The sequence below is a fragment of the Callospermophilus lateralis genome, chromosome 2, assembly GCF_048772815.1.
Source record: "Callospermophilus lateralis isolate mCalLat2 chromosome 2, mCalLat2.hap1, whole genome shotgun sequence".
Taxonomy (NCBI): Eukaryota; Metazoa; Chordata; class Mammalia; order Rodentia; family Sciuridae; genus Callospermophilus; species Callospermophilus lateralis.
In genome coordinates, this window is record NC_135306.1 from 206988046 (window position 1) to 207004158 (window position 16113).

Consider the following 16113-nt stretch of genomic DNA (forward strand, 5'->3'; position numbering starts at 1 on the left):
GTGGAGGATGGGGAAGACCCATCGGCACCTGGGCACAGGCAGGACGGAGCCTCCGTGGGCCTCAGGCCCTGCAGACGTCACCTTCCTCCGTGCAGACCCTGTGGGGTCTTGTTCCCACCATCTGTCCACTGGGGTTCCAAGCCCAGCTCCAATCTGGCCCCAGGCTTCCCGGGGGCTTGGATGGCTCTAGGGTTGTGGGACAGGTGCTCCTGGGCTGCCCACCAGCTGCCAGCCACTCTTGCCTGGGACACCCTGTCTTGGTTCCACTGACCAGGCCTGTGACTCTGTCCTCCTGTCCAGTTCCGTATGCCCAGGGGGCTCCAGATGTGCTGGGGGACCCTCTGGGCCGGGGCTTGTCTTCTGAGGGGAACTGGAAAGATCCAGCCTCCTATTTGCCCTTTACCTGCTCATGGACACGGTGGTTTGCTCCTGCCAGCCCACCGCCCAGGCTCCCCCAGACCCCAGCCATGCTCCAGGCCTCTTGGCTCCCATGCCCCTCAGGGAGGAGGACTCTGGCTCCCCCATCTTCCTGCTTCCCTCAGGCCCCGGAAAAGGGCCAGGGGCAGTGGACACTTGGTGGTGAGAGCTGGAGTCAGGAGGACCCCTCCCAGGGTCCACCCAGCTGCCCTGGCTCCGGGTGGGTGTTGACCTCCCTACATCTGGTTCTGGCCTCCTCCCTTCCGCAAGGCTGTGAAGTGCAGGTCCTCTGTGGTCCACTCTCCTGTGGCGTCCACCTGTTCCTGCCTGGGTTCCCGCCTCCAAGGGACCCTGTAAACTGTAAAGCTTTGCACCGGACTTAGGTGGTGCCGTCTGAGCAACTGACAGTGACCAGCTGTGACCCATAGAAGTGGCATCTTCACACAGTGCGCCTGACCTGTCCTCCAGATCACTGCCCATCACAGATGCAGGGTGGGGGTGGCAGCCATCAGATCTACTAGGGGCTGCCTTGCTGGGCACAGCCCTGAGCCCTGTCCTCATTCCCACCTTGCAGAAGCTGCATGGGGAACATGGGGGTGGGCGCTGCGTCACCAACCGTGACCTGACACCACAGTGTGAGAGTGCTCACAGCCACAGGCAGGAAATGGGCCTGGGCATCCTGGCCCCGGGGCTGCCCAGCCGAGCCCCACCCACACTGCCTGGGGACTTGCTCTTGCAGATGCCCCAGGCTGTGGTACAGAGCAGCAGGGCCACCTGCCTGGCCAGCCTTCGCCAGCTTCAGGAGCCACAGGACTGCGCTTAAACCAGCAGCAAGATATCGCGGCTGCCTATTGACCCTTCCTGTATATCTGGGCTCGGAAAGGTGCCCCCATGCTGGCTTTTTGAAGAATTGAGCCTGTGCCTGAAGGGGTGGGACACAGCCTTCTCCTCTTGCGTTTAAGTCACCCACTGTTTTATAGTCCCTCACCCCATTCCCTATGCTTCAGACATCCAGGTGGCCCACCTTTAATTTGCCCAACAAAACCTTTTTTTTTTTGGCACTGGGAGTTGAGCCCAAGGGGTGCTTACCACTGAGCTACATCCCCAGACTTTATTTATTTTGAAATAGTATCTCACTAATTTGCTGAGGCTGGCCTCAAACTTACGATCCTCCTGCCTCAGCCTCCTGAGTAGCTGGAATTCCAGGGGGTAGCCAGCACACCTGCCTGACAACACTATTCTTCACTTGTCTTCTCTCTCTGAAGGGGGCCCTGGGGCCTATTTAATACCACAGTGAGGGGGCAAGTGCTGGGATCCAGGTCATGGGCTTTGTCACGGGATCCTCTGGTCCCCTGGAGTTCCAAGGTCCAAATGTCACAGGGAAGCAGGTCAGGCTGTTCCTGGATGCTCAGTGAGCTGGGAGCTGACTGTGTGTCTGTCTATGCAGGAGCTGGGGCAGTGACCCTTGGTGGCACTCTCGTGTGTAAGCAGCTGCTCAGCCTGCGGGTGTGTGGGGCAGGGGCCGGCAGAGGGGACCACATCTGCCGGTGGGTTCTGAGGCTGGCACTGACTCTGCCCCCTCTGGCTGCCCCAGGCCCTCTGCAGAGGAGAGACTCCTTCATTTAGGAGCTGAGGAGACGGAGCCCAGGCTGCAGACAGGGCGTCTCCTGGCCACTCTGGTGGGCTGCAGCCTTCCCGTGCCTGCTTGCTGGGCAGCTGGGGCTGGCCGCATGGTGGACAGCTGCTCGGGCCTCGGGTTGCAGGCAGAGTCAGTGGTGGGCCCAGCCACTTCCTTGTGCCTCGTGACCCTGTGGTCACTTGGCGCGGTTTCCTGGGCCAAGGTGCAGGGCTGCGGTCTCAGTGTTTGTCCAACCACTTACCCCTCGGGGGCAGTGGAGAAACTTCATCAATGACTAAAAAACAAAAATAATGTGGCCAGCTGCCAGAGGGGAAGCCGCACAGCCAGGCTGTTTACAGCCCTAGGAACTGCACAGTAGGCGGTGGCCTGCAGTGTGGCCTGGCTCTGCCCACGCAGCCCCCAGGCCTGGAGGGGGCCCATGTTGCTGTGCGTCCTGTTGTGGCAGCTGAGCGGGCGTCAGGGAGGCCAAGGGGGCCTGCTTGCCTCCTGCCCGGATCTCACTGTAGGCAGCATGACAAGAAGCCAGGGGACCAGAGTGGTCTGGGGTGGTGCCCCCACTGCAGGAGCCCCCTGGTGGGGGGTCCAGGCATTCTTAGGGCAGCCTGTGACCTTGGAGCTGCAGTGGGCTTCCTGTGGGGGTTTACAGTGGCCCCTCTGGCCGCTGGGAGTGCCGGGAGCCTGGCAGCTGCCCCCTCTCCTGTGTGGAAGTCAGGCCAGGCCCCGGGAGGGCTGCCGTCTGGCTGCTGTGCAGGGTGTGGAGGGGATTAACCAGGACGGCCTTACAGCGCCGCACCCTGGCGGCCTGCCCGTGGGTCTGTTCCCGGACTTGGGCAGAGGCCAGGAGGCCTCTGGGCCCAGTTCTGGGGCTGCCGACGGGATGTGCCCCATCCTACCCTCAGACCCTGGAAGCTGAACAAGCCCCGTCCCCGTGCCCCAGGGGCGGGTGGAGCGCAGGAAGCTCCCGGATGCTCCTGAGCAACCCAGGAGGGCCACGCTACCCCATCCCGAGGACTCCTGTGTCCACCACGGAGCCTTGTTGTTTTCCGTTAGAAAGTCAGATTCATGTCACTGTCGAACAGAAAGTGTCATAAGAACAATGAAGAAAACTAAAATGACCATAGTTTGCCCCACCCTCAGCGGGGGTCCCTGGCCCCCTCTTCCTGCTCAGGTCTGCTTTCACAGATCCCTCACGGGCGTGTCCAGCGCTGCGTCTGTCCACGTCCTCTCCGTGCACGGGCACTTGGTGTTGGTGACTCTCCTCGGGGCCCTGTGATCCTGGGTGCCCTGTGCATCTCTCTCTCTCTCTCTCTCTCTCTCTCTCTCTCTCTCTCTCTCTCTCTCGGTGCCTTGGGGGCGTGGAGGCTGATCTTTGCTTGAGGTTCTCGCTGTGGGCGTGGAGGCCTGGTGATGTCCCTGGGCCTGAATCTGTGGCGTGTCCCACCCCTTCCTGATGACCGTGTCCTCAGGAAATGACAGAGGGTCTGCTGTCCGGGAAGCGGAGCTGCACTGACCAGGAACCGAGCCGCCTTTGAGCTGCGGGACCCGGGCCGTCGCTCTGTTTGCAGATCCCTGAGGACTTGCCCGAGTTCCGTGTTTATTGACTGTTTATTCCTCTGTTAGTTTGTTCGTGTGTTTGCCCATTTGTTTCTGGGCGGGGGGGGGGGTGTTTTCTACCAGGCTTGTTATATGCCTTTTAATTTCCTGTTTGATTTTTAGGTTTGTAGGAGAAGCGAGGGGTTGGTGTGGGCAGTTCCCCCGCCACCCTCCCTGCCCGCTTCCCCGGGGTTGGGATGTGCTTTCTGATGGACAAGTCACCTGGGCTTCTTGCCGGGGTCCTGCTTGCATTGGGCTGCTGTATAGCCGGCAGCTCAGCCTGGGGACGTGGGAAGACACCGGTGTCCACGAGTCAGGTTCTGCCAGCACAGCCATGTGCATGTGTCTGCGTGTCGTCCACAGGCAGAGTCGCGATGGTCACGGCCTCTGTGCTGAGAACAGTTTGGCCCTTCACGGAGACACTTGCCAACCCCGCATTCCAGCACCGGAGGGCGGGATGAGCAGCGAGCAGAGAACACTGTGGGCCTCCAGCATCCTCCTGGCCTCGGCCCTCCGTCAGGGTGGCCGGCCACTTCTGTGGTTCAGCCCTACTGGGGACATGGCCTTTGCAGGAGGCTCCCATGAAGCCAGGATGGGCTCAGAGCTGCCCTGGCCTTGGGCACACAGCAGAGTTGTGGCCTGTGGGACAAATCCCAGCTCACAGCAGCCAGTGGCCCCATAGCTCAGCCCCATTCCTGCTGCCCCAGCTACGGAGCGGCTCTGTCGCTGACCGTCTGCTGTCGCCCAGGGGGTTTCCTCCCTGCACCTGCCTTCCCATGCCCTCTGCCACCCGCAGGCTAGAGGGCGAACTCTGCTCCCTGGAGGAGTCTGCATCCCAACTCCAGAGCGCGTGCATGTGACCTAAGTTGGACGGAGGGTCTTTGCAGCTGTAATCAAGGGAAGATGGAGCATGCTGGTACATGGTGGCCCTGAATCACGCCACGGGTGTCCTTGTAAGAGGAGACACAGTGACCCAGGGTGACGGCTGTGGGAAGCCAGAGTCAGAGATCGGAGCCAAGTGGCCAGAAGTCAGGAGAGCCAATGTTGCCACTGGTGCCAGGAGCTGGAAGCGGAAGGAAGGGCCTCCCTGTAGCCTTCCCGGGGAGCGCGTCCCTGCCGCACCGTGGCCTCTGACCTCCTGGCTCCAGAACCGCAAGGGAATGAATTTCTCTTGTCCAAGCCCCTCAGTTTGGGTGACAAGCTATGACAGCCTCCTCAGGGCTCTGCTGAGTCCACATGATTGGGGTTGGGGGCAGCTGACTGGGACAGATGGTGGCAGAGGGAAGACATCAAGCTGGACATGTCCGTGACCTTGGGCCTCCCTCAGAACAGCGCTTGTATGTTGGAGAGAATGTGCCTCCCCGGAGGCTGTGCCCCCCAGCCGTGCTCTCCAGGGGCATGCTGCCCTCTTTTCTGCGAGCCGCGGGGAGAGGCAGGAGCCCTCCCGGGCTGGCCGGGAAGGCTTCACTTTCCCTGTCCGCGCTCGGTGCTGTGGGGCAGGCTGTTTGTTGAAACAACCCCAAAGAAAACCACTTGGCCCAACTGTCGGTTTCCAAGCATTTTATGTCCCTGTTTTAAACAGGCTCCTCTGCGGGCTGTATGGCTGGTCCTAGGACAGCCTCGCCTCGTCATGGCCAGCACTGTTGCCAGTGTCCAGGGATGCTGCCTGGACCTTGCTATAAAAGAACCTTCTAGAAGGCAGGCTGTGGGCACAGCTGGGCAAGTGACTGACGGATCCTAGGCCTGAGGCACACTCTCTGGAGCTGCTGCCACTGGCCTGGGCCTGGACACTGGACCAGGGACGCCTCTACGTCAAGGCAGCCTTTAGACCTTCAGGCGAGCGGGCTGTCCCCTGGCTGTCCCCTGGGTATCTTGGTTCAGGTCTCTGAGCTTTTCTTGGCCAAACTCAAAACCCTCAAAGGCTTGGGCCTGAGATGTCAGAGGACCCTCTGGACCCAGTTAGCACCTGCCCCAGAGGCTGAACGCTCTGTCCGCCTCGAGGTGCCGAGCAGGGGACCTGATGTGGGCTGCGCCAGGGGCTCCGTGTTGACCTGGTTGTGGGGACGCGGCTGCCATGCTCAGCCCTGATGACTCTGGGATGTCCGCGAGGTGACAGAGTCCCTGGAGCCGGGGCAGGCCCCTACCCCATTGTGCACCTGTCCCCCAGCTGTCCCTCAGAGCACCAGCCACAGTTTGTGGCCATGTGTCCTTTGATGGTCTCATTTATGTACAGTCTCTGCCCTGTGACCCTGGGGGTGTCGTGGGGTGGATCCTGGCTCTGGTTTGCCCCTCCTAACCCCTCAAGCTGGTCTGGGGTCTGGCCTGAAGGAGCCACTCACACAGATGCTGGTGGGATGACGGAGCCTCCCGGGCAGCCAGCAAGAAGGGTGCTTCCTGCCTGTGCCTCACTTGGCCCACCCGCCTGCCTCGGTTTCCCCAGCCGGGGCTCAGGAAGCTGCTGCTGTCTCATGGGCGCCCTCTAGTGGAGGGATTGCACTATGACCTCCAGTCGGGAAGCGACACTGGGCGCAGAGCACTCTCTGTTGTTTGAAGGCCACAGCTTGGCCAGGCACCACAGAAGGGGCAGTTGGCCTTGGGGCCAGGGTGGGAGGGAGGCTCTGGTCTTCTCTTACCCCTCAGCTGCTATCTGCAGGAAGGTGGCCCCGGAACACTGGAAATGGCCTCGGTCCCATTCTTGGTTCTCTGGGTCCTTGAGACCAGAAAGGGCAGGAACAAATGAGTGGACACTGGCCCAGTCTGTGGGAGGGGGGGGCCACGTCCTGCCCCAGCAGCTCTGGAGTCCTTGCTGTTAGGGCCAGGGGCGTGTCTGGGGTCCAAGAGGCTCCACGTGCCTACTGTGCTGGAAGCTCTGATCCGTGCCAGCAGGAGGACCCTGGACATGCTCGGAACGGACCAGCCCTGCGTGTGGCCGCGTGAGCTGCATCTTCAGGTGTGGTTGTCGGCTCAGGCCCGGTTGGGAGCCTGCAGTGGGCAGGCTGCGGTTTCAGAAGAGGCTCTTGTAGCCCCGGACCCCCAAACTGAGCTGTGGATCTGAGCCCAAGTGAGTGGGGATGTGGGTCCCAAGGGTGTCCTGAGTTGCTGGGGCCTGAATTTGCCAGTGACTGGGCCAGAGAGACTTGGGACGTCCCTCACGGGGTCTCTCTGCTTGCCTCCCGCTCCCTGTGTGAAGGCCCAGGCCTCTGAGTCCCCCTCTGCTTCCTCCAGCTGACTTGTGTGCTCTCAGCCGCCCTGGGGACTCAGGCTGCCCCAGGTGCCCAGAGCAGAGGTGGCCCTCAGCCAGAGCACAGGGCCGGGTGAACAGGTGGGGAGCATCACTCTGAACCCCAGCCGCCCACACCGTGAAGGGCTTGCCTCAAAGCTGCCTGGCCCCCAGGCTCCGCCCTAGGGTACGGGAGGCCCAGGTGGCTCTGGGGTGGACTTCACAATGTCTTCAGATATATTGGAAGTGTGTGGAGAGAAACCAGGTCCCAGTTCCTGGGGTCGTCACTGTTTTGACAGCCCACGGTGGCCTTGCTGGGTCCCAGGACCCGGAGCCCCCGGTGTAGCCATGGCTCGGGTCAGAATACTCATGACCCCAGAGACGTTTCTCCCCTGCCTCGGTCATCTGGGATGCCCAATGGCAGCTAAGCTAGTGCTTGGCACACCTGAAGGTGCCCCGCGGGTCTCTGGGCCTTGGGTCCCCTGGGTTTGCTGTGCCTCACCACTCGGGAGTGTGTGAGGGTCAGTAGGGAGGTCAGCTCTCACACACTGAAGCCAGATGGCCTGGCTGTGTGGCTTTCACCTGTTATTTAGTGTCTCTGTGCTTCAGTTTTCTCATCTAAAAAATAGGGAAACACATAGTGCCAAACTCCCAGAGCTCTTTGAGGACCTGCTAGTGACCACAGGAAGAGCTTGGTGCTTGCTCGCCAAGGGAAAGTCTGGGGACCTGGCTGAGACCCTTGCCTGCTTGTCCACTCGGTCCCAGCCTCTCACACCTGCTGACCCCACCACCCATGTCTCCACAGGGGCCGAGGAGGTGCTGCTGCTGGCCCGGCGCACGGACCTGCGGAGGATCTCTCTGGACACTCCGGACTTCACGGACATCGTGCTGCAGGTGGACGACATCCGGCACGCCATCGCCATCGACTATGACCCACTAGAGGGCCACGTCTACTGGACAGACGACGAGGTGCGGGCCATCCGCCGGGCCTACCTGGACGGGTCTGGGGCACAGACACTGGTCAGCACCGAGATCAACGACCCCGACGGCATCGCAGTGGACTGGGTGGCCCGCAACCTCTACTGGACAGACACGGGCACCGACCGCATCGAGGTGACCCGCCTCAACGGCACCTCCCGCAAGATCCTGGTGTCTGAGGACCTGGATGAGCCGCGAGCCATTGTGCTGCACCCCGTGATGGGGTAAGGCGGGTGGGGGCTGCACACTTGGGCTCCTAGCCTCCCTGGCATCCCGGCCCTGGAGTGGGGCTGGAGTGGGCAGAGGGCAGTCGCCCAGGGGCTGACGGGGGCCGTATGCCCGGGGACTCGGTTCTCAAACTAGACCCAGACACTGCCGCTACTGCCCGTCCTCAGCCAGACCTTGCGAGCCACCAACACAGGCCCTTGTGGTCCCTGTGGAGGTGCTGGAGGGCCCGCAGGCCTGTGCTCCTGAGTCAGTCCCCTGTAGCGTGGTGTCCCCAGCAGAGTGACTCGAGGGTGACGTAGTGACAGGGATGGCTGCCTCTCCTAATGCTTCTTCTCCGGTAGCTTTCACCCTCCCCCCGTTCAGGGGGAATGGGTGGAGAGTGGGGGGCTCTGGAGCCCACAGAGATCGAGGGACACACCCAAGGTCACACCTCACATAGACTGGCCCGGCCCTCTGGCTCCAGCTGTCCGTTTTAGGGTTCTGTGCGGGTGGAGAGCTGGTCAGCCGTGAGGGCCCCTCAGACTCCAGCGGCCAGAGGGTGGAGGTCCAGGGCGTCCCTGGGGGCTCCCAACCCAGAAGGGGCAGGCTCTGAGGGGGGAGGCACCGTGTGCCCCTAGCGGGGCAGGGGGCTGCTGCCTCTCCTCAGCAGGGGTGTGGGCCATGTCCTCCAGTGCCCTGCAGCAGCAGGAGGCCGGAACAAGTCCGTGGGCCTCAGTGGGCTCCTCTGGAATGGGGTGAGGGTGCCCCACAGCCTGTGCCTTTGAGCAGAGGGTGCCAGGGGACGGTCTAGAAGCCAGGTGTGAGGTGCTGGGCGGGGAGGCGCCACGGCCAATGGCGCAGAGGAGCGGCTGGGGCTGGGGCACTGCTCGGCTGGTTTTCCTTGCACTGAGAGCTGGGCCCCAGCTGCCACGCCAGGCTCCGCGCCCTCCTGGGGCTACAGAGAACAAGCCACCTGTCCTGAACCCTGAGAGGCCCTCCGCTGTTTGCAGAAGGCTCTGCTCTGTCCCTTCCTGTCAGTTCCTCTAGCCCAGGGCTGTCATGATGCTGCCCCTGAACCCGTCAGCTGACCTGGGTGATGGCAGATGAGCCCGCAGCCTGAGTCCCAGGGCCTGTGCCATGAAGCCACCCCGGGGGCACCGTGGTCTGGTGGTGGCCAGGGTCTGCCCGCTGGGCCTATGGCTCACCATGGGCCTGGCTCTCCCCTGGATGGGGTGGGGTGGGGTGGGGGCGATGGTACTTGGAGCTGGGAACAAGGCAGAGCCCAGAGAGACGGTGCCGTCTGAGCACTTGCTTCTCCCCCAGCCTCATGTACTGGACAGACTGGGGGGAGAGCCCCAAAATCGAGTGTGCCCACCTGGATGGGCGGGAGCGGCGTGTCCTGGTGAACACCTCCCTTGGGTGGCCCAACGGCCTGGCCCTGGACCTGCAAGAGGGCAAGCTGTACTGGGGAGATGCCAAGACGGACAAAATCGAGGTGAGTCCTGTTCTCAGGGAGAAGGATGGATGGGGAGGGCATCACGTCTGGAAGCCTGCGGCCAGGTGCTATCTGCCTGTCGCTGGCTGCCCCTGTGGCGGGTCACGTGTCTCTGTCGTGGGCATTGACGGCACCTGTGCTCTGCCACCTGGCTGGAATCCTTGGAAGGATCGTGTCAGAGGATGTTTCCGACACCCGGCGGTCGGGCGCTGTTAATAGCATTGTACGGTGGTGGGGAATGCGGCCTCTCTGCTGCTTTGACCCCTTAACTTTTTCAAAACACAAAGTTATAACCTAAAATGGGTGACAGATCCTCACCTGTCCACTGTGCAGCTTCAGATGTGATTGATGATGTAGTTGAGGCCAGAGGCCATGCTGTCCAGAGTTGGTGATTTACTCCCAAGTGGGGTCTTAAGCTTTTTATTTTTACATACGTTTGTGTGTGTGTGTGTGTGTGTGTGTGGGTGTGGTGTGGTGTGTGTCTGCTGGGCGTGGGACCCAGGGCCCAGCGGGTGCTGGGAAGTGCCCTCCCGATGGCTGCTCCCCTAGCCCCGTCTCGGTTTTCGGGGTGCGTGGTGTCTCCCGGCACCCGTGGTCCTGTTCTGCAAGCTGTGTGTGGTTTGATTTAAGTAGAACCATCTGCTCTTGGGGGCTTGCTTTGTGCCCACCCCAGAGCCTGCACTGGGTGCTTCTGACGCACACGACCTGTCAGTTGTGTGTCCATCACAGGCAAGCACTGACGCTGGTGGCCCCTCGGGGTGCAGCCCTCCCTCTGTGTCCCATTCCTTCTGAAAGGTGCTCGCGTGTTCACACTTGGTTGAGACGGCCGTGGGGTCACCATCCTCCGTCGGGGCCCCTGCAGGAGGGCGGGAGTGTGCCTGGGTCGTGGGTCTTCAGACCTGCTTCTCCCTGGGAAGAGCTCGGGCTGGGACGCCTGGGTGGCCCTTCCCACGAAAACCCAGGGAGCAGCAGCTGGAGATACTTCCTGGTGGCGGTTTGCATCCGTGATCTTTGCTGCTGACAGGAGTTCAAGGACACCCATCCCTTGGGCCTGTGGGCAGAAGGCGAGGCGAGGACCTTCTTCCTGGGACACCTTTGGTCCTGTCCACAGGAGCTGGTTAGGGATGTGACGACCAGAGACGCCCCCGGGACCCATCCCAGGCATCACTGCGTCTGTCCCCACAGCAACATGGCATTTAGTAGTTGTCAGTGTCCTGCACCTGTCCCCACTGTCTCCTTGTGGAACGCTTTCGTCACCCTAACAGGAGGCCCAGCGCCGACTGGCAGGGTCCCTGAGTCTCTCAGCCCCTGGGAGCTGCTACCTTTTTCCTGTCCCTGCGGATTTGCCTTTCTGGACATTCCCCGTGACAGTCCTGCAGTGTGTGGCTTTGACCTGTGGCTTCTTCGGTAGCTGTGCCCCACTGCCACCCTGCCTTCCTGGGGCCCCAGAGAATAAGCCACCGAGCCCTGGGAGCCCCTCCGCCGTCGCAGAGGCCCCACCCTGCTTCTGTCGGGGCTCAGGTCTTCCAGCCCAAGGCTGTTGTGACGCTGCCCTCGGCCCGTCCAGCTGCCCTTGGTGCCTCTGAGGTGGACTGTCCCATTAGGCTCCCAGCTCAGGCACACGGGCTCTTGCTGGGGGTCTTGGCTGCCCCCTGGGGAGCAGCTGAGGTTCGGGGAGCCACGTTGACCTTCCTGGGGGAGCAGAAGTGGGAGAGATGGAGAGGAAAGGTGCCAACTGGGTCAGGAAGGAGCAGGACGTGCTTTGAACCACAGCGACATTCTGGGAGGTGAGGGCAGGAGGTACCAAGCCGGGTGCCCAGACACAGAGCAGGCGCCGGCGGGTCGTGCGGCTCTCCTTTGAGGGGAGGAAGGCCTCCTCCAGCGCGGCTCTGCGGCCTGGCTCAGTGCTGGCCGGAGGGGCTCCGCACACGCTAACGTGTCCCTTTCCCCACACGGGGAGGGCTCTGTGGGCAGCTGTGGCTCGTCCCCTGATGAGCTGGGAGGAGAACGCAGGAGTGGCATGCTCGAGCTGACAGACAGCAGAGTGCTTCTGATGGCCTGAGTGGCACACACCTCCGACTCTGAGCAGAGGGCTCCGGGGCTCAAGAGGCTCCTCCAAGTGGGGTCCCCTGCTGGCCTCCCAGTGACAGCTGTCCTGGACATCAGGCTGCAGACCAGCCCCCAGCAGCCCGATGACATATGGAGCATTGTCTTCCCCGTGACCAGCCAGTTGCCGTCACAGTGACGCTGCAGTTACCCTCATTGCCCCACTGTGGCCGGTGGTCCTGGGCCCCCCCACAGGCTGGGCTGCATCCAGGCCAGTCCTGATACCAGCAGGTTCTGTGTTTGGGGACCTGCCTCACGTGGGCTGGTCTGCCTCCCCTGCCCCTGCCTCCCTGTGCCCCCCGCCCCACCTCCCCTGCCGCCCCCCTCTGCCCCCCCCCCCCGCCCCTGCTCTCAGGTTTTCCAACCTCCTGGTCCTGGAATCCAGCATGACGCTGGTTTGCCCAGGAATCCTTCTCGCCCCTCTGCCCAGGTCCCCTGGGAGTGGATGTTCCTCCCCCGGGCGTGCCCTTGGCTGCACTCAGCCCATGTGGACACCCTCCAGGGTGGACCTCCGACCCTGCAGGCTCCCGCCTGCCCACCCCCGGGGCTTCCTGGCCGGCTGTGCGGCTCCTCTGACCTGGAAGCCTTCCTTCCCGTGCCCAGGCACCTTCTTCTGCAAGCGTGGTGGTTCTGCTGTCTCCCGAGCGTCTCCAGGGGCTGGTGCTTGGGTCCTGCTTTCTTTCCCTCTGGTCGTGCAGACGCCAGCCCTGTGACAGCTGAGCCTGGCCCCCCCAGGCTCTTCCTTTCATCTAGGTCCCTTTTCCAGACTTAGACACCTGGAAACCTGGGTCACCCTAAGCCAGGTGCCGTGGTCTCCCACATGGACCATGCACCCGACCCCCCAGCCACATGGTAGGTTCCTGGCTCCAGGCTATATGTCACCTGTCCACACCTGTCCAGTGCTCATGCCCTCTTGGCCATAGGTCAGCCAGCACCTCACCACCTGTGGGCTGTTTTCCCTTCTGAGGCCTAGCTGGATTGGGGTCTCCATGCCGATCCCAGTCAGACATATAGCGCACTGCTGTGTCAGGATTGACGCTATTCCCACCTATGCCCCCCCTCAGTGACCCCACCTGCCACTCATCAGACCTGTGTCTCCTGCCTGGACCTTTACTAAGCAGGTGGAAGTGACAAGGGACGTGTCCATAATAAACTCACAGGGCGGGTTGACAGTGACTCGAGTCCAGTTGGCTATGTGGTCTAGTCCATGAGCCCTGGGTGAAATTGGAGCACTAGGCACCAGGGATAGAGCTGTGAGCTCAAGGTCCCTGTCCTTGGGTAAAACACAGTCACCGTGGCGGGTGTGACTGGGGTCTGCACCTGGCGGTGGGCTCATGATGGCATCGGAAACAGGACTCTTCTCCCTTCACCTGTGCTGTCGGTGGCTTGGTCCTGGGCACACAGCTGGGCGCACTGCAGGTTGGCAGAAACAGGACTCGTCATCAGGAACTGCATGTCTGGTGGCTTTCTGATGTCCACCGTCTTATGGGCCAGCCTGCAGACAGTGGGGGCTGGGCTCTTGGGAGCCACTCGGCCTCTTCCCACCCTGCACCTGCTGTCCTGCCAGTTCTGAGATGGCCTCACAGGAGGCCTGGGGACGAGAGCAGAAGTAGAGAGCTCCGGGGCAGCCCGGCTGGCCTCTGGCTGGACCCTCTCATTGCCTTCAGAGCCTCTGGGGTCTAATTTCCTTTCCTGAAAAACCAGGCCCCAGAGAGGCCGGGGGTAGAAAGCGTGCCCCACAGACCAGACCCCGTGTGCTGCCCATTTTTAAACCATGCTCGAGCTAAGAGTGGTTTTGACATTTTTTTTTTTTTTTAATAATTGGGGGAAGAATCTCTCATAACCTGTGAAAATTACGTGAAATTCAAATTTCAGTGTCCACAAATCCACTTTGTTTTTGTTTTTTCACGAACTAAGTTTGGTTGGCCCTCAGCCACAGCTGTTCATCTGTGCATTCTCTCTGGTTGCTTTTGGCTCTGGTGACTGTTGTGGCCTCAAAGCTGGAAATATTTTCTGTCTTATACAGAAAAAGTTTGCCAACCTGTTCTAGAAAACCTGGCTCCCGGGTTCTCTCCTGGCATCTGCGTCCACAGGTGTCCAGTCGCAGCTGCTGTTTCTGAGTTCTTCGTGACCCGCCACCTCCCGCAGGCAGTGCGCCGTGTTCTCTGTGTCCTGCTCAGTGAGAGGTTCCGATTCCCAGGAAGGACTGGCCCCAGGGGGAGAGAGGCTGCTGGCTTGGGCACGGGGACCCTGATCGAGGGCTCCCCTCCTCCTGCTGAGGGATCTGGGGAGTCCTGATCCCAGGACTGCTGAAAACTGTCATCCGAAGGCCAGCGGGGCTGGGGGGGAGGGGGGCTGGGCGTGGCCCAGTGGGGCACATGCTTAACAGGAGGCTTGGGTTCCAACCCCAGCACCAGGAAAAAAAAATGCAGGAGGGGTCCTTTCTCTCCCCAGTGTGTTGGAGCGGCCTGTGGGCCTCATGCCAAGGCCTCTGTGTCCTTGTGCAGAGGGTGCGTGGGTGCAGCTTCCCACCAATCACAGGGCGTTTCTCAGGAAGCCCTCCCAGAGCCCCGCCTCCCTGGCTGGGGTGCTGGGGTGTGGCCTGAGCCACCCCAGGAGAGCTCTGCCTCCTGCCACTTTTTGGGCAACTTGAGAGTGGGGAGGAAGGGTGGGGAGTGAGGGAGCAGTGCCAGCCTGGCCGTCACCCTCTTCCTCTGAGGTCCTTTGCGGGTTCCTCAGCTGTGGGTTTTGGCCCCAGCCTCCCAGCTGGTCTCTGCACAAGTGTTGGGGTTGCCTCTGCGATCCTTCCTGTGGGAGCAAAACAGAAGCAAGGACCCAGACTGTAGACCAAGGCCACCCCACCTACCCTTTCCTACTCCCGAGCGGCTGGGAGAGTTCAGGGCAGGGGCTGGTGCAGCCTTAGCTCCGCCCTCTGGGCGAGGCCTACCTGGGCCCCTGGCGGCTGGCCCAGCCCCTGGGGGGTAGATGGCTGCAGGTCTGGGCCGGTCACGCCTCTTTGTTGCCTGGTGATTCAGTTACATGTGGAGAGACCAAGGTCCATGGGGTGCGAGGACTTGCCCAAGGACACTGAGTGCCATGGGCAGGGCTGGAGGGTCACTCATTGGCCCAGCAGTTTTGTCTTTGCTGTCCAGCTGCAGAAAACCCGTCTTTTCTGTGGGTCATTTGCAGTCTGCCTTGTGCTTCTGCCCTGCAAACGTCACCTTAGCTTTGCCACGAGCCGGAGGCGTGACCGTTCCGCAGCCTGCTGAGGCCCTCCTGACACGGGCTCACTCCGCTTCGTCCATCCTGTCCTGGGCACTTGGCTGCTGCCAGCTCCGCAGTGCCCATCCTGCCCACCCGTCTGTTGCTTCAGTCCCTTAAGGTGTCTCGCACTGGCCAGTGGCCCCTGTGGCTTTCATCACAGCTGCTTGTACCAAATGTCAACTCTCTAAGGAAAAGCTTAGTGTCCCCATCTCAGTGCACAGGGAGGAAGCATCCTGGGCCATAGGCCAGACCAAGAACCCAGAGGCCCTTGCTGCTCGTCTGGTCCTGAGCAAGGGGAGGTGGGCTCCCAGTGCAAGGGGACCGGCCCAGGCCTGCAGTCGCCCAGCCTGTCAGAGTTCTGTGTGTTGACGGTGGCCCTGGGGCCCGTTGCACCTGCGGCAGGCGTTGCTAACGGAGCCCAGGGCTCCTTCCTGCAGAGCCCACCTGGTCTGGGTCCACCCCATGCCATCCAGGCAGTCCTGCCTGTTGACAGCAGTGACGGGGACGAGGCCTGGTCTAGTGCATTATCCACCCAAGTCTGGGAGGCTGTGGGGGCCCAGAGCTGGCCCTGTTGTTGCTCCACCTGCTGGGGATGTGGCTTTGGGATGAAAGCGCCATTTGTCCAGCACCCCCTGTGCCGTAGCACCCGGCGTTCTGTGATACCTGGTGAGGGGCAGGGGAGCCGTAGCTTCTGGAGTTGGACCTGCCTCCTTTGGGCTGCTCAGGCCCTGCTCCCCGGGGTGCGGCCTCAGACCCTGACCTCTGGTCCCATAGGTGATCAACGTGGACGGGACCGAGAGGCGGACCCTCCTGGAAGACAAGCTCCCACACATCTTCGGGTTCACGCTGCTGGGGGACTTCATCTACTGGACCGACTGGCAGCGGCGCAGCATTGAGCGGGTGCACAAGGTCAAGGCCAGCCGCGATGTCATCATCGACCAGCTGCCCGACCTGATGGGACTCAAAGCCGTGAACGTGGCCAAGGTCATTGGTGAGTCTGGGAGGCCCCAGCCACTGCTCTGCTGGGCTGGACGGCACGAGCAGGTCCAGATGGGAAGTACCCGGCGGGGACACTCCACTTGGGAGCCGAACTAGCAAGCGTCTGGTTCAGGACAGAGGGCTGGGGAGTGGTGAAGGACCAGGAGTGTTGGCAGCCAGTGGGGCTAACATCATGAAGCACAGCGTGTGCCCCCC

At 61.8% G+C, this 16113-nt stretch overlaps 1 protein-coding gene across 2 annotated transcripts in view; it reads left to right on the forward strand.

Moving 5' to 3' along the window:
* Lrp5 (LDL receptor related protein 5) overlaps positions 1-16113 on the forward strand; it is a 99637-nt gene that overhangs the window by 46277 nt on the left and 37247 nt on the right. For both annotated transcript variants that reach the window (XM_076847707.2, XM_076847708.2), the window contains 3 exons: positions 7675-8071; positions 9378-9549; positions 15694-15910. In XM_076847707.2, coding sequence (XP_076703822.2) covers positions 7675-8071; positions 9378-9549; positions 15694-15910 — 786 coding nt within the window. The remainder of the gene's footprint in view (positions 1-7674; positions 8072-9377; positions 9550-15693; positions 15911-16113) is intronic.